This window comes from Engystomops pustulosus, chromosome 11, assembly GCF_040894005.1.
Source record: "Engystomops pustulosus chromosome 11, aEngPut4.maternal, whole genome shotgun sequence".
In the NCBI taxonomy this organism is placed as follows: Eukaryota; Metazoa; Chordata; class Amphibia; order Anura; family Leptodactylidae; genus Engystomops; species Engystomops pustulosus.
Genome location: NC_092421.1, coordinates 61,251,568 through 61,277,691, shown reverse-complemented (window position 1 = coordinate 61,277,691; position 26,124 = coordinate 61,251,568). Strand labels below are relative to the sequence as shown.

General features: G+C 43.6%; 1 protein-coding gene across 1 annotated transcript in view; it reads left to right on the top strand.

Moving 5' to 3' along the window:
- The window catches only part of KNDC1 (kinase non-catalytic C-lobe domain containing 1), a 65,226-nt gene that overhangs the window by 13,408 nt on the left and 25,694 nt on the right, over positions 1-26,124 (top strand). Inside the window, exons 2-10 of the mRNA XM_072130634.1 lie at positions 8,942-9,140; positions 12,016-12,074; positions 13,776-13,922; positions 14,885-14,999; positions 15,130-15,998; positions 17,695-17,809; positions 21,499-21,570; positions 23,296-23,363; positions 24,794-24,952. Coding sequence (XP_071986735.1) covers positions 8,942-9,140; positions 12,016-12,074; positions 13,776-13,922; positions 14,885-14,999; positions 15,130-15,998; positions 17,695-17,809; positions 21,499-21,570; positions 23,296-23,363; positions 24,794-24,952 — 1,803 coding nt within the window. The remainder of the gene's footprint in view (positions 1-8,941; positions 9,141-12,015; positions 12,075-13,775; positions 13,923-14,884; positions 15,000-15,129; positions 15,999-17,694; positions 17,810-21,498; positions 21,571-23,295; positions 23,364-24,793; positions 24,953-26,124) is intronic.

Below are 26,124 nucleotides of genomic sequence, written 5' to 3'. Positions count from 1 at the left end.
GAGAGCCCCATTTCTGGGTTAGAGAAAGAAAAACTTCCCTGTTCAAGGACCATTCGTGTGGGTCCATCTTTTCTCTGCTCAAGAAGTCCGCTGACTGATTCTCTGACCCTTTTAGGAATACCGCTGTTAAGGAATCTAGGTGATTTTCTGCCCAGGAGAAGATCTTCTTGGTGACCTCCATCAGGTCCGAGGATCTTGTGCCCCCTTGGCGACGTAGATAGGCCACTGTAGTCACATTGTCTGACAGGATCCTGATATTTTTTACCTGGGTTTTGGGTAGCCTTTTTAGTGTTTCCCATACTGCCGATAATTCCCTTAGGTTTGAGGATTGTCTTCTCATCCAAGGGGACCATGACCCCTGAAGGTAACGGTCTGGAAGAACAGCTCCCCATCCTGAGGAACTGGCGTCTGTTTGGATGATCAGGACTGGAGTCGGATTCCATGGTATTCCCTTTTCTAGATGCTGTTGGTATTTCCACCAGTTTAGAGAATTTTTGACTTCCAGGGGAATGACCTTCTTGAAGTCTAAATGATCCAAGTTCTTGTCCCAAATTTTTAATGTCCACGCCTGTAGTGTTCTTACATGGAACTGGCTCCATGATACACAATTTATGCAAGCTGTTAGGAGACCTAGCAGTCTCATGGCTGAACGGATGCTGCATGATTTTTTCCCCTGGAATTTGTCTATGAAGGAGGTAAGGGATTCTCTCTTGTCTTGTGGAAGAAAAGAAGTTTGGCGCCTGGAATCTAACATTACTCCTAAGAATCTTGTCTCCCTCTGGGGGTCTAGATGAGACTTTTGGAAATTTATAATCCAGCCCAGATTTTCCAGGGTTCGTATTGTCCGATCTCTGTGATTGAGAAGAGTCAGGGTCGAGTCTGCCACTATGAGGAGGTCGTCCAGATATGGAATAATTGAGATTCCTTCTTTCCTCAAGAATGCCGTCACTTCTGCCATGACCTTTGTGAAGGTCCTGGGGGCTGATGAAATTCCGAAGGGCAAGGCTCTGAATTGGAAGTGGCAGACCTTCCCTTGAGGTGATTCCACCGCGAATCTTAGGAATTTCTGATGATTCTTGTGTATGGGGACATGATAGTAGGCGTCCTTTAGGTCGATGGTGCACATTTGTGCGCCTGGAGGAATTAGTGGGGTAGCTGTCCTCACTGATTCCATCTTGAAATATTTGTATTTTATGTTCTTGTTTAGCCGCCTGAGGTTTATAATAAGTCGAAGGGTCCCATTTGGCTTTTTCACAAGAAATAAGGGGGAGTAGAATCCCTTCTTTTCTTCTTCTTTGGGAACTGTAACAATTACCTTCATTGTTAACAATTCTTGAAGATTCTTCCATAGCTGTATTGTCATTCTCCGAGATGTTAGGTTGGAGACAAGAAATTTTTGTTGTGGAGGGGAGCTGAATTCTATCTGATAACCTGACTTGATGATACTCAGGATCCACTTGTTTGATGTGATCGTCTCCCATCTGTGGAAAAAGAAAAGAAGACGCCCCCCTACCTGGTAGTCACTGTTTTTTTGATTGATGTGGAAGGTTGGAGAATAGATATCCTCGGCCTCTTCCACCTTTGTTGAAGGACCAGCGGCCCTGTTTTCCTCTGCCTCTGGAGTCTTTAGGATTTTTGGAATTGCGAAAGGAATAGTTTTTCTGGGGTTTCTTAATTTCCGGAAAACCTTTCTTTTTATCAGAGGCTTTTTCCAGAAGAGTATCCAGTTCAGCGCCGAACATGAAGTCTCCTGTGAAAGGGATGTTGCAGAGCTTCGTCTTGGATTTTACATCCCCTCCCCACTGTCTAAGCCAAATAGCCCTACGGACTGAATTAGATAGAGCCCCTTCTTTTGCTGACAGTCTGATGTTTTCTGCTGAAGCATCAGCAAGAAAACCTGTCGCTGAACGCAGCAGCGGTATTGTTTGTAGAAGGAGATCCCTGTCCGCATCTGTTTTAAGGTGGTCTTCCAATTCTCCTAACCAAAAGAACAGAGTTCTCGCTACCGAAGTAGCAGCTATGTTAGACTTGAGGCTAAGCATGGAAGATTCCCAGACTCTACGGAGTAGGGCATCAGCCTTTCTGTCCATGGGGTCTCTTAATTGGGAAGAGTCCTCAAATGGCAGGTCCGTTTTTTTCACCACCTTAGACACTTGGATGTCTACCTTGGGGGGGCTGTCCCAGGTTTCTGTCTCTTTGGGGTCAAAGAGTAACCTGTTCCTGAACTCTTTAGTGATGTTTGCCCGCCCCTCAGGATTCTTCCATTCCTCTTGGACAATATCTTTTAGGGTCTGATTTATGGGAAAAACCCTTTTCCTTTTGGATTTTAACCCTCCAAACAGTTCGTCTTGGATGGATTTTGGCTCTACCACCTCTTCCACGTTAAGCGTATTGCGTACAGCTTTAAGGAGGTTATCCAGTTCCTCATTAGAAAAGAGGTATTTTGAGGTTCCTTTATCCTCGGACACCGAGGAGACATCATCAAGCGAGTCCTTCCAAGAATAGGTAGGAGCCGCAGAGTGTTTATCATAGTCCGAATCAGTATCATGGGATCTAAGTTTTTTAGGAGCTGGCTCTTGATATAAATCCGGATCCTGGTCAAGTTCAGGTTCGGGATTTGGCTCAGGACCTAGTCCCGGTACCGGTCGGTTTAAATTGGTAAACATCATAAGAGAGGATTGGAATTCCTCCCGATTGGCCGCTTTAAGCTCATTTAACATTGACTCCTTTTCCTGTTGTAAGGCCCTGGCTAGGCATTCAGAACATAGTGATTTTGGATATAAATCTGATAATCTTATGTTACAGGAAAGACATCTTTTTGATTTAGTAACACATTTTCCTTTTTTGGGGTCTTTGTCTTTCTTCTCCTTGTCCTTAGGTCTAGAAGAGTCGTCCTAGGACAAGGAGACAGACTATATTAAAATCCAAACAATAATGCACAACAAATTTTTATCCCCTTTAAGCAAAGTTTTTTGGTTGTACTCACGGTACCCGGGACAATGGGGGAAGAACCAAGGTCGTCCGCCATAGTAAAGGATATTTCCACAGCTTCAGTAGTGAACTCGTTGGTGGTATAGAGGCTGACACAAAGCAGGAAGCACTTTTAAACTTCCCGCCACCTTCTAAGCCAATCAGATGGCTTCTTTAAGAGTCACGTGATCCAACCCGGAAGTCGGGCGTACTGCGCATGCGCGAATCGGCCGGCGATACACGGCCGTCGCGCAGTACACACCGGCGTTCACAGGAGGCAGTAGCTGTGGGAGGTAGCGCCCGGAAGCCGGGAGGCACCTCATCCAGGGTCCGGAGACCCATGCTCCCCTCGGCTTCAGCTCCAGGCCGCAGGAGGAGGGGAGCCAGGACACGTCCTGCAAGACGCCCGGCCAGGAAGGGAGGTACAGCCCCCGCTCGCGGCCCGTCCTGGGGGGTTTCTAATTTCATCCCCCCCCCCCCCCCCCCAAGGGGAGAGACGAGGTCTCGCAACCCTGACCCTTGGTAGGGACAGGAATACACTGGGGAACAGCGGCAGAGGAGGGGCCTTATATCTTTCGCAACTTCCTGTCCCTACCAAAGGTCAAGGTGCAACCTCCAGGTGCCGTCATGGGGGACGTCATGGAAACAACAATTACACCTTTGGAAGAGCGTTATGATCCAGTCCAGGTCTTCTACTTTGGACTACAGACCAAGGATATCCAACTGAGGACCTCAAATTGGTTCAAATGTATTAAAGGCTTCAAATGAATAAGTCCCTGTTCACACCTATGTTAGGGCCTTCCATTTTATTCTCTCTTTTAGAAGAGCAAATGAAAACTAGAGGTTTTCCATTCCCCATAGGCCTTCCATTAGCTTCTGTTTAACTTCCGTTGTTACCGTAATAGGAAAAAGAAAGACACAGCGCGCTGCACTATTTTTTTTTTTTTCATTATTTGATGGTGAAAGTCTTACATAAGTTGATGAATCCAACCAGTGCAATTTTAAAATGTTATGCTGCTGAAATGGGACCCTGCGGACCCCCTGTACCAAAGAATCCCCATCAGGGCAAACCTCCATTAAACCCAAAGGATACAATGGATCTTCCTAGAAGGACCCAGAGTTTTCGGCACAGATTCCATGGCAAACGGCTGCACAATTATCCTCGGCCTCTTGACGCCTAGACTCGGCTATCCACCACTACATGCCAAAATACTTGTCAGATCTGTGTGTGTGTTCACCTTTAAAGCAGGGGTAGGGAACCTATGGCTCGGGAGGCAGATATGGCTCTTTTGTTGGCTGCATCTGTCTCTCAGACAGATCTATAATAAATAGTGATGGCTGCTGTGTGTCTCTTAGACTGATCACTGGACACAGGCAGCGATGTTACCACTGCCTACGTCCTTTGTACGACCCAGGCGCCATCGCTGCCATCGTCTAAGTCTGGGTCAAAGAAAAGAGCGTGGGAGCGATGAGATGCTGGCTGCAGGGAGCGCTGGTAAGTGAATATTCTTTTTTTTTTTTTTTTTTTGCTATGACTAACTATCTACAGTGAGTATGTGCTGAGGCTACCTATCTAATGGGAGAATGTGCTGTGCCTACCTATATACTGGGGGCGTGTGCTGTGGCTACCTATATACTGGGGGACATGTGTTATCCGGTAGCTGCCAGTCTTTATAGGAACCCAGGAAGTGGGCAGCAGCACACTGGCCCTTTAAATCCGCGAGTGCCAGCCCGCATGCTGGCCAGCCGGGACGGGAGCCGGAAAGTGGTGGGAAAAGGGGCACCGCAACAGAGAGGGGCACGGGTGTGCCTGAGATCCGAGACTTAGATCGCAGGAGCAGTGACAGTGGGACTACCTATCTACTGGGGGGCATGTGCATATTGTAAGGCTCTTTAGAAATAACATTTTAAAATATGTGGCGTTCATGGCTCTCTCAGCCAAAAAAGGTTCCTGACCCCTGCTTTATATGAAATTCCCCCCTCCTGCTGTGTGCTAAAATGTCCAGTTCTGCAGTTAAATTACCCTACATCTGACAAAGGGAGGGGGGGGTGCTGAGGGAGCAGAGGGGTGGGTGGGTGAAACAGTATAATACTAATTAATAATAAAAGTTCCTTTATATAGCGTACACAGATTACGCAGCGCTGCACAGAGTTTGCCAAATCAGTCCCTGTCCCCAATGGGGCTCACAATCTAATCAACCTACCAGTATGTTTTGGAGTGTGGGAGGAAACCAGAGGACCCGGAGGAAACCCACGCAAACACAGAGAGAACATACAAACTCTTTGCAGATGACTTGAACCCAGGTCCCCAGCACTGCAAGGCTGTAATGCTAACCACTAAGCCACCGTGCTGTCCCTATATAATTTTAAAAGTTGATTAAAAGGCCACGTATAACAATAAGATTTAAGTGCTGAATATGAAATGAAGGATGCACCGCTATTGGTTTCTATGGTCAACAAAGACTGTTTTACTCTTAGACACATCTCCCCCTTTGTATCTAAGCTAACGAAAACCCTGTGTTTAAATTTTTTTTTTTTTTTGTTCAACGTGTTCTTGGAATCTCTCCAAAAATAGTTTTGGCCGTTAGTCACTCATGTTTAACAACACTTGGTTACAATTTCCCGTTGCGAGAGAATGCAAATCTCGTCTCTTTTTCATATTTGTGCATGTATAATTCTTTGTTTTGAGAAAATTCTGGCACGTTTCTCTGATGACTTTGATTGAAATCCAGTAATAAGAAGTTTTTTAATTTTTTGTTTTATTTTAACACAGTCTGTTAGTAAACAGTCTTTATGGTCATATTTTGTATATTCTGGGGAAAGGTAAGTTGCTACTAGTCTGCTGATTTATTAACATGGGCAGCACAGTGGCTCAGTGGTTAGCATCACAGCCTTGCAGCGCTGGGGACCGGGGTTCTGGGTCAACATCTGCAAAGAGTTTGTATATTTTCTCTTTGTTTGTGTGGGTTTCCTCCGGGTCCTCCAGTTTACTCCCACAGTCCAAAACATACTGGTAGGTTGATTAGATTGTGAGCCCCATGGGGACGGGGGCCAATTTGACATGCTTTGTGCAGCGCTATGTAATCTGTGTGCGCTATATATAAAAAGGAATTAAGTGAACTTGTCATCAGGATTACACATTTTCACCTAATGACAGCTTTCCAATACTAATTCCCATACTGCTTGTAACATTGCTGGTTCTATAAAAAATATACCTCGCTCATCACCAGCCAACTCCATTGTGTCATATTCGCTCTTCTAACTCTCTCCCTCCTTCCCTCTCCCTCAGGCAGACGATATGTGATCCCCATTCTCCAAGCAAATCTTAGTCACACATCACATGTCTGCAGAATGGAGGGAGAGATCTATCAGATCAGTGAGGAGATAATGGTGATGACACCAGGAACTCCAACACCCCTGTGACATGTTCCCTTTAATACAGCACCATTAATTCTATATTGCTGTGCAATCAATAAAGCACAGGCAGTCCCCGGGTTACGTACAAAATGGGTTCCATAGGTTTGTTCTTAAGTTGAATTTGTATGCAAGTCAAAACTGTATAGTTTATTATTGTAGCTCCAGACAAAATTTTTTTTTTTATGCTGCAGTGACAATCGGAGTTTCAAAATTTTTTGCTGTAATGGGACCAAGGATTATCAATAAAGCTTCATTACAGACACTTTACAGCTGATTATTGCAGCCTGGGACTATAGTAAAGCATCCAGAGAGCTTCACCAGGGGGCAGAGTGGGTAGAGGGGTCAGTCTTTAACCAGGGGTCGTCTGTAAGTCTGGTGTCCTTAAGTAGGGGACCACCTTTATTCACATCTGGAACAAGTGAAAGGCGGATGCTGCCTCCGAGCCTGTACCGGAGGGTAGATGGAGAAACAAGGTGCAGGAGGATAGAAGTTGGGTTATTGTGTGTTGTTGGTAATCCAAAACTGGGGTTTTCAGGTTACGTTTTGGTTTGGAAGATGAAGAACCATCTGATTATATTTTGGTAGAGTGTTCGAATGTATGGGGAAAGCACAGGAGAAGTCCTGGAGTAACAGTAAGAGAGAGAAAATCATAAGATTTTGTGAGGATCTTAGAGATAATGGGGCTCATTTACTAAGGGCTCCGCAGCCGCACTTTCGTCGGGTTTCCAGACTTTTTCCGTTTTGCACCAAATCCCGCCAGGATTTTGGCACACCAGATCGGATTTCGGCGCAATCGCTCTGGCTTTCACGCGACAGAAATCCGGGGCGTGGCCGTCAGAGAACCCGACGGATTCAGAAAAACAGCGGAATTTAAAAAATGAATTGTGTCGCAAAATCAATCACATGCACGTGAACTCCGGCGGACCTTGGCGCAGCAGCGACACCTGGTGGACATCGGGTGCACGACCTAAGTGAATCGCCGGAGGACCCGAATCCTCGTCGGAGAACGCGCCACTGGACCGGGTAAGTAAATGACCCCCAATGTGTGAGATGGAATTCGGACACTCGACTGACATAATTCACACTATTTGCGAAAGGTTTCCACACTTCCCCTTTTTCCTGAAATTGAGAATTGATATGCTGACTGCTTTTCTGCATGTGTATACTGTAGCCTTTGCGACCCTCCATTGCTTGGAGTCTGTTCACACAGTGCTGCCTCGGATGCTATCCATCTCTGCAAATCTCTATGCATTTCTCTATATAGTTATATCTTTGTGTACCAATATTTTGTTTCTGATATAAAGAACATTGCTTTTAAAGGAAAACTACCACCAGGGTGTAAGATTGGAAATATGTGCCGCCTCTGGCAGGATTTGCTCTTCTTTTAGCTTCTTAGACGCTTCTTTTCACAAAAACAAGGCTTTAAAAAGTATGTAAATTATCCTGAGGGGCTCCGGACTCCATGGTGGTTAATGGGGCCTGGAGCCCCTCAGGCTAATTTGCATAATTTTTAAAAGATAAGCTGAAAGAAGAGCAGATCATGCCAGTGGGAGCACACACCCGCATGTAAGTGTGCTTGGTTCACAATCTTTTAAGCTCATTGCCCACAAACAATTTTGGTCGAAAAAGAAACTAGAATCATTGAACTGAACACCGCATTTCAAAAGCGGAGTGAATGGAGCGAGTTTATTGAAAAAAGCTTGCTCTTGAGCCATGGACTTTAAAGGACGTTACCACCAGGATGAAGGATCGTAAACCAAGCACACTGACATACTGGTGTGTGCCCCCTCTGGCAGGATCTGCTCTTCTGCTTTTTCTGTCCTGGTTTTTACAAAAAAAAGGGCTCTTAAAATTATGCAAATAGACCTAAGGGGCTCTGGACTCCATAGGTGTTAATAGAGCCTTGAAGCCCTCAGGCTCAATTCCATTATTTTTAAAGCCTTTTTTCCTTAAAAACAAGGGCAAAAGAAGATTAAAGAAAAGCAGATCCTGCCAGAGCGGCCACACACCAGTATGTCAGTGTACTTGGTTTACAGTCCTTCATCCTGGTGGTAGATTTCCTTCAAACTAAGAAAATCCTCATTCTATTCACAGGTCAGCTAATGGCTCATCACACTAAGTTACCAGCTCTGATACTAAGGGTCCCGAGTTAAAAATCTGGTCTGAAATACATTACAACATTTGTCTGGCATCTATGAAGCAGTGTGAATGGCAGTGACTTAATCCACCCCCTGGATGTTTATTTAATATACAAATAAAATCTATTTGTGCCTATTTTACTTTATCTTTTATTATTTTTATTATCTTTAGTATTTGTATATTAAATACACATACTTTTTTTATGTTTTATTTTTTTGGTGAGTCCTTTATCTATTGCTTATCCACAGATTTAATATACATCGGAGAATAGAGAGCGACTTCATTTCTCCGTTTCCAGGTCATTGTTTGTACGAGTTGTTCCTTTTTTAATACCCGAATATTGGTTACAAATGAAGACACAGTGTAACGCTGCCTGTTTCTACCATGACTAAAGTGCTGTGAAATGTCTTGGCAGGAAAACGTGTCCTTGGCTGATATTCTGTCACTACGAGATAACTGTCTCGCTGAGCAGGATATTTGGGCAATCTGCCTGGAATGCTGCTACTCCATGAAGGACATCTCTCACGCGGCCATCTTCCAGACGCTGTGCATTACTCCAGACACATTGGCTTTTAACACCAGCGGCAACGTCTGCTTCATGGAGCAGCTTAGCGGTAAGTCTTCCCCCTCGTGCCTCGTGCCAAGTCCCCGGGCAGGTCCCTCAACAATATCAACGGATCAATTCTAAAATTCCTTTAGAACTAATAGGAAAAAACAAACAAACAAACAAAGAATCTTACACTACAAATTCTGACAATGAAAAGTGAATTTTTATAAAATATTCCCATTAACACCTTTTGAAACCAAGATTCAGTGACGATTGGTGCAGACCTCGAGCGTCAGACCCCCGAAACCTGCTATAGATGACCTATCCAATAGATACAAATAAACCAAAAATCCTTTTCTGGCATTCCGGACGTGTCAACTCTTTTATTTATTTTCTTATTCTTTAAGTCTAGTTCTAACTTTATTTTCTGTAGATGGAGGGCTTGATTTTTGTGTCATGCTCTGTAATTGTCAGTGGTGCCATTCGCAGTTATGTGCAACTATTAAATGAAGCCTTTTTAGAGATGAGGTGACTAAAAGTGAACCTGTCAGTAGGAATGTGATTTTTAGCTGGCGACAGGTTCCAATAGCCTGAGCTATGCTGGTTTTAAAAATTCCTTTGTCATTATTCTGAATAATTTCAGTACTTTTACCTTAAGTTTAATTACCTGGCTCTTTGCTAGCAGTGTGTGGTGAGTCTCCTGGGGTGGGGTAGCTACAGCTTGTGTGTGCCTGTGTCAGTCTCCTCCCCCTCCCTCCTCTGGGACTAACTACACACTGCTGACAGGGAGTGAAGTAATGTGAATTAACCTTGTATAAAGTACTGAAATCATTCAGAATGCTGACAGGCATTTTTTAAATCCGCACAGCAAAGACTATTGGAACCTGTCACCAGCTAATAGTGACACCATTTTTTTTTTCACAGCGTTCAAAATGATCGGGGTAAATAAAAAAATTCTAATTATAGAGTGGGCATTTCAAAAACATCAAATATCCAGATAAATAAAATCTTTACAAATCATACATACATACACACACTCACCGGCCACTTTATTAGGTACACCGTGCTAGTAACGGGTTGGACCCCCTTTTGCCTTCAGAACTGCCTCAATTCTTCGTGGCATAGATACAACAAGGTGCTGGAAGCATTCAGAGATTTTGGTCCATATTGACATGATGGCATCACACAGTTGCCGCAGATTTGTTGGCTGCACATCCATGATGCCAATCTCCCGTTCCACCACATCCCAAAGATGCTCTATTGGATTGAGATCTGGTGACTGTGGAGGCCATTTGTGTCCAGTGAACTCATTGTCATGTTCAAGAAACCAGTCTGAGATGATTCCAGCTTTATGACATGGCGCATTATCCTGCTGAAAGTAGCCATCAGATGTTACAGGGTACATTGTGGTCATAAAGGGATGGACATGGTCAGCAACAATACTCAGGTAGGCTGTGGCATTGCAACGATGCTCAATTGGTACCAAGGGGTCCAAAGAGTGCCAAGAAAATATTTCCCACACCATGACCCCACCACCACCAGCCTGAACCATTGATACAAGGCAGGATGGATCCATGCTTTCATGTTGTTGACGCCAAATTCTGACCCTACCATCCGAATGTCGCAGCAGAAATCGAGACTCATCAGACCAGGCAACGTTTTTTCCAATCTTCTGCTGTCCAATTTCGATGAGCTTGTGCAAATTGTAGCCTCAGTTTCCTGTTCTTAGCTGAAAGGAGTGGCACCCGGTGTGGTCTTCTGCTGCTGTAGCCCATCTGCCTCAAAGTTCGACGTACTGTGCGTTCAGAGATGCTCTTCTGCCTACCTTGGTTGTAACGGGTGGCGATTTTGAGTCACTGTTGCCTTTCCATCAGCTCGAACCAGTCTGCCCATTCTCCTCTGATCTCTGGCATCAACAAGGCATTTCCGCCCACAGAACTGCCGCTCACTGGATGTTTTTTCTTTTTCAGACCATTCTCTGTAAACCCTAGAGATGGTTGTGCGTGAAAATCCCAGTAGATCAGCAGTTTCTGAAATACTCAGACCAGTCCTTCTGGCACCAACAACCTTGCCACGTTCAAAGGCATCAAATCGCCTTTCTTCCCCATTCTGATGCTCGGTTTGAACTGCAGGAGATTGTCTTGACCATGTCTACATGCCTAAATGCACTGAGTTGCCGCCATGTGATTGGCTGATTAGAAATTAAGTGTTAACGAGCAGTTGGACAGGTGTACCTAATAAAGTGGCCGGTGAGTGTGTGTGTGTGTGTGTCTTACCTCCAACCATAGGAATTTGGAGAATTGGGGTCCCCTTCTCACTAATGGGTGGAATGGCAGGAGGAACATTTGTCCTGCTGCTCTATTCCATACTATGGGAATGTTGGAAATTGCTGAGCACAGCGCTTTTTCCAGGACTCACATGCCACTAGTTAGTGAGAACGAGATTCGTTCTCTGGATCATTGGGGGGGGGGGGGTCTGTTCTTGTGATTGTGGCGGGTTCCAACAGTCTGATCTCCCCTGATTAGTTTGTGGATAGGGAATAACATACAACCCTTTTAGCAGAAGTACAAGACTACTCCCCTTACTGCCATTTCTAGGGAGCTTCTCTGTAAGTCAAGTTTATTTTTGAAACGTTACTATAACAGGTAAGATTGGCCAATATTAGTTATGTTTCAAGGCTTTTTCATGAGTCGGACATTGAATGCCCTCCTCGCGCCCCCCCCCCCCCCTCTAGGTGATATTTTACTAATTTTAATTCATGATGCGATTTTCTGACATATTGGTGTTGATTTTCATACATGAAATATTCATTGTGATGTGTTTTTACACATATTCATTGTCACTGTTCTGTTTGATCTGATTTATGAAGAATGTGTGCGGGAAGACAACTACAGAGAATTCACTAAAGCAATTATGAAACTGGGTTACTTTTTATCTTCCAGATGATCCTGAAGGGGCCTTTGTACCTCCAGAGTTTGATCTGACTGGTAACACTATCGAGGTATGTGTATAGTTTATTATTTTTCTTTTTTTACAAATTATAATGTTTCCCGTTAGTGATCCTGGCAGTAAGTGTTCAGTTTCCCCACAGCTCCCCCAGAGGAAAAATTGAGAATTACATAGGGCGAAATTCAGAAGTGTCTGAGAACAGACGTGTTTTGGTTGGCCATGGCACCAATGAGAGCTCAGCTTTCATTTCATAATCCTCTATAGGAAAATGAAAGCAGAGCTCTCATTAGTTGTCATGGGTAACTAGAACAGTTCTGCTCTCAAACATTTCTGATAAATCTGCAAGACAGGATATTTCCTCGAGTGAGATGCTTTATGTAACTGCTATTGAATACATTAAAGGACACCTGTCACTAGAGGAAGTAGCCGGATGCCGGCAACGGGAGAACTGTGATCAATTGTTTTTTTTTAATCAAACTTATTTTTATTGTTTTTTAAATTTAAATCAATACATACAAAAACATATCAATACAGTCGGTCATATGGACATTCCAAGGAGGCGAACTGGGATCAATTAGGAGGGTAGGGGAGGCACAGGAGGAGAGGGACACATAGTATCTAATTAGCATACATTGGGTTGGAGCTTATGTTATAAATGTTATAGAACAAGCATATAAAAATTATGCAAATGCCTAGAAATGGGCTTAGGAGGTGGTTTTGGAAGACTAGTTTGTTTTGGGCTATTATTTCACCCGATTTGTCCTTTTAAAGGGAGTCTGTCCTCTTCTGAATCACTCTCCCAATGATTTATGCAAATTAGCCTCTTATGACACTGGGGCGTGGCCATGTCTAATTAAGCTCCTGTTCTTTCTCCCACACTTTATTTCTATAGGAGATATATTATTTTTTTTTTTTCTAAAGGGTGGTGTTGTGTAGTGGTGGGCAGCCCAGACCGATAACAATGGGGGCATTAAAAGACATGAACCTGCCCTCTGTGCAGGGTCTAAGCTTAGTCACAGTCAGAGCCTTGGGAAACATAAAAGGTGTGTCTGGAAAACTTCAAGCATATCCTATGTAATGCTGTTTTTACTTGTAAGAGGCATTGCATGTGGTTAGACTGCCCTAAAAGGGAACCTGTCCTCAAGTTTTCACCATTAAAACTAAAGACGGGTTCCCACAGAAGTCTTCATACTGTGCCCCGTGCCTTTTTTGTATAGAAATCCGATGTTGGTGAAATCACATGAAAAAAAAAAAAAAGTAGCTGGTACCTTGCTAGGGGACTATCCAACTCACAAGGTTTTCTCTTCAGCAATGTCTCCCTCATTCCTCTCTCTCTGGAGTAAGGGAGGGGGACAATGAGGGAGTAGAGGGAGACGTTGGCTGTGTGGAACTTGTTGAAGAGATATCCTGAAGGAGTTGGGAGAGATGCTGGCTGTGTATGACTTGCTGAAGAGAATTCCTGAGGGAGGGGGGAATGAGGAAGCTGAGAGAGATGTTGCTGAAAAGACAACACGTTTGAGTTTTTTTTTTTTTTAAGGGATTTTAGTTAGATGATAGCTGTGGATGTTTACATTTAAAGAAGGCATGAGCTCAGTATGAAGACTTCTGTCAATAGGTTTAATTGGGAAAACCTAATGATGGGTTCCCTTTAAATTGCGTTTTCCTGGCATAATATTTATTTTTTCTCTGATTTTTAGCTAAAGTATATATCCATCCACTTAAATCCTCTTAAATATAGCATTCTCTTTCACAGGGGCATATATATTCTCTGGGTGCAACACTTAAAGCAGCGATAGAATTTGTGGTTGACCCGGATACGGAGACAGAATTTTGCCAAGATTTAAATACCTTGCTGGACTCTATGCAACTAGAAAACCCGGCCGACAGACCTGACATTGAGGTAGGATATATAACCTTAGTGACCGCTTGACCTTGACAATAGTAGGGTTGAAATTGTACTGAAATCCAAAATAAAACACAAAATAGATCTCGTCAATGACCGTAAGTAGGGAGTCGGACTACACTGTGGGGCAGATTTACTTACCCGGTCCATTCGCGATCCAGCGGCGCGTTCTCTGCGCTGGATTCGGGTCCGGCCGGGATTTATTAAGGCAGTTCCTCCGACTGCTGCGCTGAAGTTCCCCGGAACGCACTGGAATGCACAGAGCCAGGCTGAGTAAAGGTAAGTGCAAGCTCCGCAACACATTTTTTTTTTTTTTTTAAATGCAGCAATTTTTCCGAATCCGTCGGGTTTTCGTTTGGCCACGCCCCCTGATTTCCATCACGTGCATGCCAGCACCAATGCGCCACAATCCGATCGCGTGCGCCAAAATCCCGGGGCAATTCAGGGGAAATCGGGGGAAAAACGGAAATATTCGGGTAACACGTCGGGAAAAAGCGAATCGGGCCCTTAGTAAATGACCCCCAGTGTGTGCTTGTAGTCTGTAGCCACGGAGACGCACAGAATACATTTTAATATGATCTTATTTTGAAAGAATTTCTGCTGCAGCACTTTTTTTCCCCCACACTTGACTAAAATATTTTTGAAAAATGTGAAATGAAAAACAAATCTCCAAAAATGTGAATTAAGTATTTTGAGCATAAAAAATTGATATAAGGCTATTTTCTGATGACGTATTATTTATAACCGTTGGTCTATTCTCAAAATTAGTAATTGTAGATGGTAATTAAAAAAAAATTTGATTATTTTATTATTATTGATTTATTATATTTGCAGTCATGTCTAACTTTATTTTTTTATGGTTTGTATGGGACAATATTTATTGAACCATAGATTTATGCATAAAGTCTGCATAATGATTTTACGATTTCTCTTAAGTAATGAATCTTCTGTGCATATAGAGTATTATATCCCTTTGTGAAGAGAAGATTAATTGCACCTCCTCATCAGTTTGTCGAAACCTTTCATCCATCGGCAGAAGGGTCCTCTCCATCGAATCCGTCAGCGCTTTCCAAGGTAAATCTTGTGCACGGTTATATGTAAATCAATACTCCCAGATGTAAAATCCATGTAAGTGATGTAATGAACAAGGCATTGTACAGAAATCAATATGAGACAATTGAAATGAATATATTTCTATGTGTAGATGGCTGGGAAAGTCTATGGAAGGGCATCACCAAAAAGGACAATTTCATGAAGCTTCCTACAACCGAAAAAGTTCCCAACCGTATTTCGACCATTCCAGAAAACTGCTCTGTCAATCTTACGGGTTTCTGCCACAGCTCGGACCCTCCTCCTGAAGAAGAGCACCAGAATGGATGGAGGGAGACAGATTTTAAACTGGAGAAGCCATGCTCCTCCCCAATCTCATTTGGACATCACCTCAAAAAAAATAAACGGGAGAGGAGCAAGTCATCTTCTCCTGAAAAGTTTGAGAGCTGCGAAAGGGTTAAGGTCGAGGATGAAATGGCTAAGCTCTCTTTAAAAAGACATCGAAGGAATAAGCACTCTTCTTTAGTTAATAATGTAGAAAGACTGTCCCTTTCCCAATCCCCACCAGGCGTGGGAATGGTCACCTTAAAAAGTTGGCCATCTGTACCTAGTTGTCTATCGCCCAACGAAGGCAACGAAGACCAAGAACCGGGCGATGGACCCACAACCCAGTCAAGTCTCCCCGTGCCAAACCACACAGACTGCTTATCGCCTCTTGGACAGTCTAAGTGCCATTCTCAAGTTTCTTATGAAAATCTAGTTACGGCCCTGGAACAAGAAAACCAGCATTTTCTCAGTACAGACCGAAACTCCATTTCTAAAAAATACTCCACATCTGAAGATCCTATTTTGGACTCTATCCGGTTAACCATCAAACAACACAGTAAAGCCCAGGAAACGTTGGCGTCTGCACCACTTTACCAGGAGGAGATTTTAGCTATGTCAAGACACGTTAACAGCCCCGAAGTAGAGTCTGACTTCACTGACCCATATGAATCCATGGTGGGAAATGAGGACAAGCGGGTAAAAAAAATAGGCAAAAAAAACTAAAATTCAGAAGGCGAATTTTAATTGCTGAATCTTTCACTGTGGTTCTCTTGCTGTATCCTTAATCAACGTCAAAAGTCTAGCTCCATTCTTTGAGTTGTGGCTGGTAACAGGAACTACAGTTGAGCGCCTTCTCGCTTCAGAAGTAACTGAGATGCAGTTATTGGTGCCATCCACTACACAAACAATGGAGCTGGACTTTTTGTTATATCCTCTGTGTGTTGGTATCAACTAGATTGGTATCACCAATCTGAAATTGATCCTGTCCTATGGATAGGTCATCAATGTCTTAAAGGCGGCATGTGGTTCTGTCCAAAAATAGCCCTCAAACCTAAAAATGTGCCTTGTTGGGTCATTCAGTGGCCTATTAATATGCATATTTGCCCATAAGTTCCACGGGGGAGGGGGGGGTATTCATTGGCATGAGGTCTAAGATGAAGTATATATAATGTTCCAGCGATATCACCCGGACCTCCCCTCCCCTTCTTATTGAACAATAGCGCATTCTGTACATTATCTGCATCAATAAGAGACTATAGTAGATGACATTAGCGAGAACAATGCTCTGCATACAGGACTGTTACCAGTGCCATGCAGAGCATTGTCCCAGGATCCCGACACACGTGCGGCTGTGATCTTCCCTACATAACATCACTCATCCGCTTTTCGTACAGATTTTTTGGGAATATTCATGGAAGTAGGTGATGACCTTAAGAAAAGGCACTGGAGACTTTCTTTTATATATACATCTGACACAGGCAGCACTTTTGTCAATGTAGGTGGGAGGAGTAGCAGTAAACAAAAAACTGTTATACTTGCCTCGTTCCGGAGCTTCCCGAATACTGAAGTTGGGGTACTACACACTACCTCCAGTGTGCATGCACCTTGTACTGCTCTGGCTTCATTGAATTACTGCACAGGTGCCGGGAGCACCAGTGATGGGTCTGATGCACCTAATCGGACCCATCTCCTAAGTATATAGGTTTTGGGTTTTTTTTTTTGTTTTTTTATAGCAGACACAGAGGGACTAGCTTTAGGACAATTTGGAACACTTAACCAGCAGTCCATAAGGACCTGTGGGTGGTTTAGTATCCCAAATCACCCTGACGGGTCCTCTTTACCAGTGAGAGATGATAGCCACAGGCTGTGATTAGGAAGGTGACTGATGACATGAAGAAAAGTTCCAGCGAAGGTGAGAAAAATATCAGTGAAAAAAGGTGATATGTGCATTAGTGGAGGCTCCAACGTGGGAGGTATAGCTGTAATCTTATAGGAGAAGGGTGATAACAAAAATTTAGATACAGGACCTTTTCTTCATGATATCACCCTTTACCTCTTACCATCAATCAGAGTCTGTCACTGCCACCACTACCCCCTTAGACACCCAAATAACAAAATGCAGATACAGGACCTTTTTCTTAATGTCATTTGGGGCTCTAAGGGGGTAGTGGTGACAGTGACCGACTCTGATTGGTAAGAGGTAAAGGCTGATATCATGAAGAAAAGTTTCCTGTATCGCCCTCCACATTCCCGCAAACCACAACTTTCATTTGACAATGCTACAAGCCCAAGAACCACATGTTGATGACCTTTTTATGCAAATCTGTGGACTGCAGCCACGTTGAGCCACATTTTCCCGCAAGACGTCTTAATGACCTCTTCTCTTTTATAGTGGGTTTCCTTAAAGGAAGTTTTGCTCAACTACGGAAAACCCTTACAAGAAGATGAGCTGTGGGCACTGTGCCATGAGTGTTTATATACTCTGCAGACATACGTGGATTATCCAGGTAAAAATCTGAAATTCGACGTACTTCACCACTTAAAGGGGTTGTGCAGGACTGGAAAGAAATAAGCCCTTTCTTGTAGAAATGCCACCACTACTATCCATCAGTTGTTTTTAGTGTACTGCAGTAAATGAGGAAAGAGCTGCAATACCTGGTACAACCTGTGGAGCAGCGTGGCGCTGTTTGTAAAAGGCATTGGCAATTTTTTTTTTTTAACATCCTGTCAACCCCTTTAAATATTGTTATGCAGACGTTTGATAGGCTAGAAAATGTGACTTTGAGCAAAGTTTTTCATCATAGTATGAAATTTCATTGATTACGGTAGTTCATTTTGGAGACCAACATGATCATCGCTCGGACTCTTTCGGCTTTACTTGAGAGAAGTGAAGAACTGTGCGTACACTTTCACTTAGTCTATGACCCACCGTGGATAAAGCTGTATGAAAGCAGGGACTCCTTGCATCGTATGATCCAGCCAACTTGCCCAACAAGCCCCTATATTCGGTTCTATAGCCCCTAGAAACCTGCTTTTGCTGTCTTATTAAAGTTAAAAAGCTCATCTTTCAGGCCATCTACAGGCAGTTACAGACATACTTAGTAATGTGAGCTGAAGATAAAGATCCAATTCCTTTATCCAAGAAAGACTGAATCCTCCAGCACTCAAATGATAGCGTAAAAACGATTCCTTTATTTTATTCAATACAGTTACAAAAATAAAATCCAAATGTAGCATAAAAAAGTTGGCGGACCTACGCGTTTCAGACCTTCTCATATGGCCATTGAGTTAGAGCCATATGAGATGGTCTGAAACGCGTAGGTCTTTCTACTTTTATGCTACAGTTGGATTTTATTTTTGTAACGCTATGGATTAAATAAAGGATTTGTTTTTACGTAATTTTTTTGAGTCCCTCTTGGATTGTATCTACACTGTTGGCCGGTGCGGTTTTTCCTTCCTCCCTCTCCCCTCCTCCATGCATCGGTTTAAAGGAATTCTTAGGTGACCCAAACAAACTACTTCCACTATAAAGTGAGCTGTATTTTGCACGAATACAATTATCCTGTTGTGTGTGTGTGCTTACCAATTCCTTTATAACTGTCTGCATCAGACTTGTGGTTCTGTGATCTACCGAACCGCAGATAAAACAGTGAAAGATAACATCCTTCTCTTTAAAATGATACCAAAACATGGTTATAGGTCCTAACAAACCTAAGATAGGGAAGTCTGAAGTGAAGCTCCCCACCTGCAGCCTCTAGACTTGACTCCTCTTAGGCAAATATGACTCTTCTCGTTATAGGTGAACTAGTGAGATTTCACATAAAACGGGGAATTTCCAAATCCCCTACATGAGGGGGCTGCTAGTTTAACAGGGTAAAGTCAAGTGACCGGTTGCCTTTAAATCTTTCTCTTGCAAATTTGCTGATCCTCCTCTATCTGTGAACATCACCAAAGTATCAGTAAGGCTCCTACTTTCTCCCCTTTACTCCTTTGACCATTTTTGCCAGTGTGCAATAGGGAAAACATATTGGGGCACATTTAATTACCCGGTCCTGTCGCGATCCAGCGGCGGGTTCTCCGACGCTGATTCGGGTCCGGCCGGGATTCACTAAGGTAGTGCACCCGATGTCCACCGGGTGTTGCTGCTGCGCTGAAGTCCGCTGGAGTTCACCGGAGTTCACCATCCTATCCTGGGTGCAGGTAAGCGTGTGTCAAGCGACACATTTTTTATGTATTTCGCGTTTTTTCTGAATCCATTGGGTTTTCCGACGGCCACGCACCCCGATTTCCGCCATGCGCAAACTGAAATATGCAAGGAAACCCGACATAAGTGCGGCGTTCAGACCCTTGGTAAATGAGCCCCATTGATCGTTAGGAACCGAAGTGAGAGAATATAAGATTTTACGTGCTGGACCTACTGGGATGCGCTGTGATTAGTCTGGATACTGTATCCAGAATGCGGTCATCCTTTCACTTGCCCAGGACCATGACCCGGGCGCAGAACAAGACCCTCATTACTTGTGGCCTGCAGGAATATGCTGACAGAGGCCGTTTTGTGCCAGTCACACAATAGACCCTTCTTGCTGGCAGATGATAAAGTAATTTTGATGTAATGTTACGCATCAGAACACGAGTCTGGTTGTGTTCAGTTTGGCAGAACCACTGTACTGTATTGTCTGGGTCACATGTGACCGTGTCTGGTGAATGCAGCTGGTAAGCATTAATTGAGATTTTTTTTTTTCCATCAGGGGGGAAATAAAAAATCTGAATGATCTATTACACAGTAATTTTCTATCTAGATAATTGGATAATGCTGGATTATTGAAAAGCCATAAAACATATGTAGAGTCCCTATAGGGCCACGAGCCGCTAGTGATGCAGGTACTGATTCAAAGCTTTGTGGTACTGCCTTCAATAGGTTTTTCTATTTATTTAGTTTCTCTTTGCTTCGCATTCTGGGTAAGGAATATGCAAACAAGTTTTCAAATATGGGAAAAAAACAGCAACTTATAGATCAGTTACAGGCAGTCCCCTACTTAAGGACACCCGACTTACAGACAACCCATAGTTACAGACGGACCCCTGTGACCTCTGGTGAAGCTCTCTGAATGCTTTACTATAGTCCCAGATTGAAATGATCAGCTGTAAGGGGTCTGTAATGAGGCTTTATTGATAATCCTTGGTCCCATTACAGCAAAAAATGTTTAAACTCCAATTGTCACTGGGGCCAAATTTTTTTTGGTCTGGATCTACAATGATAAAATATACAGTTTCGACTTACATACAAATTCAACTTAAGAACAAACCTCCGGACCCTATCTTGTACGTAACCCGGGGACTGCCTGTACTGGCTTTTAAGAATCTTTCTGACATGACAAACAATCCCCTGAAGACCGTGCTCCACCTGAATTTGTAAGTGAGAGGCCTTAGACATGGGTCAGGAAGGGGACTTTATCACCGTAAAAAAGATTTAACTTTACAGGCATAAAGAGACCTAGAAGTCAAGTAATTCGATTGAGGAATATGCAAATAAGTTTTCCAATATGGGAAAAAAAAATACTGTACCTCTAGTGCTAACTTTAAAGAGGACGACTCCTTATGGATGAATGTCGGGAAACTTTGGGATAATGGTCAAACCAACAATTCTCTTCAGAAAGGAAGAGTCGGCTGCAGACAGGGCTATTCCGTTAACTCTTTGGCTAGGTGAGAGGTCACAGACATGTGTTAGGGGGATATAAGGGGAATATATCTCTATAACCAAGGGTATAGAGTCTTTAAAGGGGTTTTCCTAGGAAACAAAGTAGACCCTATCCATATGACACAGAATGGACATGCACAGCTGTCTGCTCTGGTCATCTCTGAGAGGGACAATGGGTCTGACGGAGGTACCCCCCATTCCGGTGATCTGTTGGGGTCTTACCACTGAGACCCCCCCACCATTCAGAAAGGTAGGCCCTTTACTGTAGGTAGGACCTAACTTGTTTCCTGGGAAAACACCTTTAAAGGCCATGCATGCTCCACTTACTATATGTTTTAAGGGTTCAGTTCCACTATTCTGACCTTGACACCTAAATCTGTCAAATCCAATGACCCTTTACATTCCCCGACATCACATGGGAGGGCCGGATCAGTCATTGGAGGGTTAAGCCTGATGTTACTTGGGGTCAGGCTGACGTTGTGTGCTCCTGTTTTGCAGCCATCCTATGTCTGGAGTCGGTGTTCATTGACCACAGCGGAGAAGTTCTCTTTGTTACTCACCAGAATGAAGGTAAAGTGACTCATGAAAGTGCCACATTATTACGTGTTGTTCTGCCACACATGAAAGTGAAGCTAAATATCCTCATTATATGGGAGCTGACGTGCGGCCCGCCCTGCCGTGTCTTCTTTATCTCCTTTGTCGCTATATGTATTTGTGTTTGTGTGATAATTGCCATTATAACCATTCCCCAGAGGAGGCAGTGACTGTCACACTGTGAGGCTTATTCATAGGAGAGGATTCAGGAGCGACGGAAATACCAAGATGAATAGACACGTCCAGGACTATATTTAGCTCTGTGCTTGTGTTTACTAGTTTAAAACATAGTGTTGGGCTGTGTAGAGGTATACTGCATACATTAGACAACTTGTTGCCATGAAAATGCAATCTAATCTACAGGCAGCATGTTATAGAGCAAGGGAAGCTTAAAAGAATGTACATAGTGTCCTATCTGCAGGAGGCATGTTATGGAGTGGGAGAAACTGAGTAGATCATATACAGCAGTGGTGGCAAACCTAATGGCACGGGTGCCAGAGGTGGCACTCAGAGCCCTTTCTGTGGGCACTCAGGTTCTAACCCCAGGACAGAGTTCACCAAACAGGACCAAATACACCTAATCTTTCTGCAGTCGCTGGCAATTGAAGGGATGCTGCTCTCAGCGCTATTTTAAAACGGTACTTTATTGGCTGTTTGGAACTGTGGGAAAAGTGAGAAGGTGTGGATTGTCTTTGGAGGTCCTCCTGCTGGACCCACCATTCTTCCTGTACAGAGAGATCCTGGAGAGAAGCTATTTGCCCTCTTTCCTGTAGTGGCATTAGGCGGCCGATACAATTGAAAGATGTGGAAGAACACATTGCAATAAGATACTGCTTAAAATGTCATGTTGGCACTTCACGGTAAATAAGTGGATTTTGGTTGTAGTTTGGGCACTCTGTCTCCAAAAGGTTCGTCATCACTGATCTATAGTGTCCTATCTCCAGGCACTATGTTCTAGAGACTGAGGCGCTAAGCAGATTGTACATAGTGTCTTATCTGCAGGCAGCATGTTATAGAGCAGGAGGAGCTGAGCAGAGTGTACATAGTGTCCTATCCGCAGGCAGCATGTTATAGAGCAGGAGGAGCTGAGCAGAGTGTACATAGTGTCCTATCCGCAGGCAGCATGTTATAGAGCAGGAGGAGCTGAGCAGAGAGTACATGGTGTCCCATCTGCAGGTAGCATGTTATAGAGCAGAAGGAGCTGATCAGATTGTACATGGTGTCCTATCTGCAGGCAGCATGTTATAGAGCAGGAGGAGCTGAGCAGATTGTACATAGTGTCCTATCTGCAGATGGCATGTTATAGAGCGGGAGAAACTGAGCAGATCATATAGTGTCCTATCTGCAGGCGGCATGTTATAGAGACTAAGGCGCTAAGCAGAATGCACATAGTGTCTTATCTACAGGCAGCATTTTATAGAGCAGGTGGAGCAGAGCAGATTGTACACAGTGTCCTGTTACAGGCAGTACATATTCGGATGGGATTCTCTTGATACAATCTCTGTGTGCACTTTTATTGGAAATTCTTGAGAATTATCAGGGTTATAACTACACCCTAGGATCTGCAGAGTCTAATCACGCCTTAAATGTCGGATCCGAACAACAAATATGTAATGGTTTTTTTTTTCACATCTGGTAGGTTCTCTGTAAGAACACGTGGCTGTAAGGTTTTTCACTCCAAATTAAATTTTTTATTTTCAGAACCTTATGATGCTTTCTGTGTCCCTCCCGAGTATGACCCCGATGGAGACGAAGCTGGGACAGAGAAGGTAGAACATGGAACTTCCTTCCCTGTGTAATCCGAAACTTTCTGAACACCCCCGGAAAGCTTTACCGCTACGGGCAGGGACATCCTATTGCTCAGCGCAAGGAAAAAATTATAAGTAATAGTGAATGGACATCTGGCGCACAGATGACTCCTGGCTGATATATATATATATAGTCCCTATAGCCATTGTGGAGGCGTATTTCCAGTGCCTCAGACATGGTCAGGGTTAACATCACTGCACACCCACTCCTAGGGCGCTGGCATTCCCACACAATAGCCAATTCCCATAGGGAGGGCTTAGCCCGAGCAAGAGGAACACATGCAGCAGACTTCTCTCTATCCAAAAGTAAACTCAGTCAAGTGTGTAACAAGATTTGTTCAGTTTTTGTACTTTGTAAAAATCAGACTTGTTATCCGGATTTACCAGTTATTGCAAAGAATTAAAATTTGGGTGAGATATTTGGTGAAAGATATCGTCAGTGTATATCTACAGGGGAGTCATTGGTGGACCGACCCCAAATGTATTGTATATGTAGAGCCAAGATTGTGTACTGAAGCTGACTCCCGATATACATGCACTCTTGGCATGGCTGAGCATGCATGTGCACTGGACCATTACATTTGCATGCCCCCTCCCAGATATCATACACATTTAATGGTTGGCCAAGCCCAAAAACCTTCATTCACACGTGGTGTATGTAATGCTTGAAGGAAATCTACCACTAGGATGAAGGACTGTAAACCAAGAACTCTTTTATATATCAGTGTGTGCCCCCTCTGGCAGGATGAGTTCTTCTTTTAGCTTCTTATGCCCTTTTTTTTTTAAAGGGGTTATAATTATGCAAACTAGCCTGAGGGGCTCTGGACTCAACAACTATGGAGTCTGGAGCCCCTCGGCTCATTTGCTTAATTTAATGTTCTAAGACAATTCTAGCCTCTATGTTACATGACCGCCTTCCCATTGGAATAACATGTCCTTGATCCAACATGGCGGCTATGTTCTTGAAATAGTCTAAAAGATTATCCTCCCTCATCCATTACTTGCTGGGGTGTCATATATGTAATTTTACCTTGTGTATAACTGGGTGTCCTAGGACTTTTGATCTCATGCAGAGTCCTATATGGATTGACTTCTGCTCATGTAATACGGTGCTACCACTGTTATGGGGTCACAGATCCTTCATCCACATACTACATGGAGTCTTCACTCCATCGGGCCCAGGAACATTAAAGGGGTTTTCCAACAACAAATACTGATCCCTTATTCACAGAATAGAAAAGAAGTGTCAGAGCCATAGGGGGGTCCATGTCTGAGGGTCCCCTCTGAGAGCCCCTATGTCAGTGCAGTGTCCTCCACATGTAGTCATATTAGTAATTTATATCCTGGGCTTCTCCTGCTTTGTAATATTGTGCACGTTTTTACTTTTCCAGACTTGTGTTTATGGCATTGCAGCCATCTTATGGTCGGCGGCCAAGTTTAATTTCCCGGCTAATCACAAGCTCACGCTGCCCAAAAAGCTCAAACGCTTCCTCCTACAGATGGCGAAAAGGGATTCTGACGAAAGGCCAAATTTAGCTGAAGCTCTGCAGGTAATCATAGGGAGATACATATTTCAGTATGTTGGGGGGGACCCCCACCCCTCCACATCTGTCGCTTAGGGCTGGGTAGGGTCCATGATGGCGGCAGATGTGGTCACGGTGCAGACTGGATAAATAAATCCTGGATCTGTGTGGTCCAGTTCAGGAAACGTGCAGCTATAATGATGTAGTTTGAACTTTAATGGGGGGGAGATTGTAGAGGATTTTACATCCATATCGTATTTTAGGAAAAGTCTATTTTGCAGTTTCATGACTTTCATGAAAGTTGATGTAGTATTGATGTGCTGCGTGTACTCCTGGAGTATAGTCCTAACATGCACACAAAAGAAAGATGGGCTATATGTATAAATTGTTTTAGACGTGTTCATGGGTCAGGAAGGGGAGGAGAGCTTCATATGGAGGGTGCCTTTGCAGTCGTACAGAGCCTTAAAGGGGTCAGCCTTCCATACGAAAACTTCACTTTAGAAATATTCAAATGAGGCTGAAGTGCTTTGGGGAGGTTTAGCAGAGGACCTCAGGGGTCCAGCTTTCACACCAATAATAACGCCCCTTGCTACACCGCCCAGTGCCTTTTTTCATCCCCCCCCTCAGGTGCCCTTCCAAAGCACTTCAGCCTAATTTGCATATTTCTAATGTAAAGTTTTGGCAAGGAAGGAGTAGCTGGGCAGTAAAGAATAAGTATGGGAGGCTCATGTGGGCATAGCCCTACATAACATTTGAGTTAGATCTGGTAAGTAAATCGTGGTGACTGGTTCCCTTTAAGTTGCATTCCCCTTCCTGACCCACATCTATGGCTTCTCGCCTAGAAGAACCAGTCCCATAAACAAGGATCACTCATTCTGGAACAGGAATATACTTATCGGTTCAGTAATTCTACTTATCACTAGGCTTCTTGAAAGTTGGGCATTGATCTATAGGCAACATTTATGGTTTTCCTCTTCTTATGCTGGAAAACTTGTTTGAGGTGCGTGATTGCAGGAGAATGTTAGATTTGGCAAAGGCAAGTTTTATGATGGACAGGAAACCTTTGGAGAAGAGTGGATGATATGAAATGTGGAAATTTGGGAACAAAGGGGCGGCAATAAGATTTAGGCTTCTAATTAAATCCTAACATATGGGCAGAATCCGAAATTCTATATGTGTTTATGGTCGTACCTATGAAG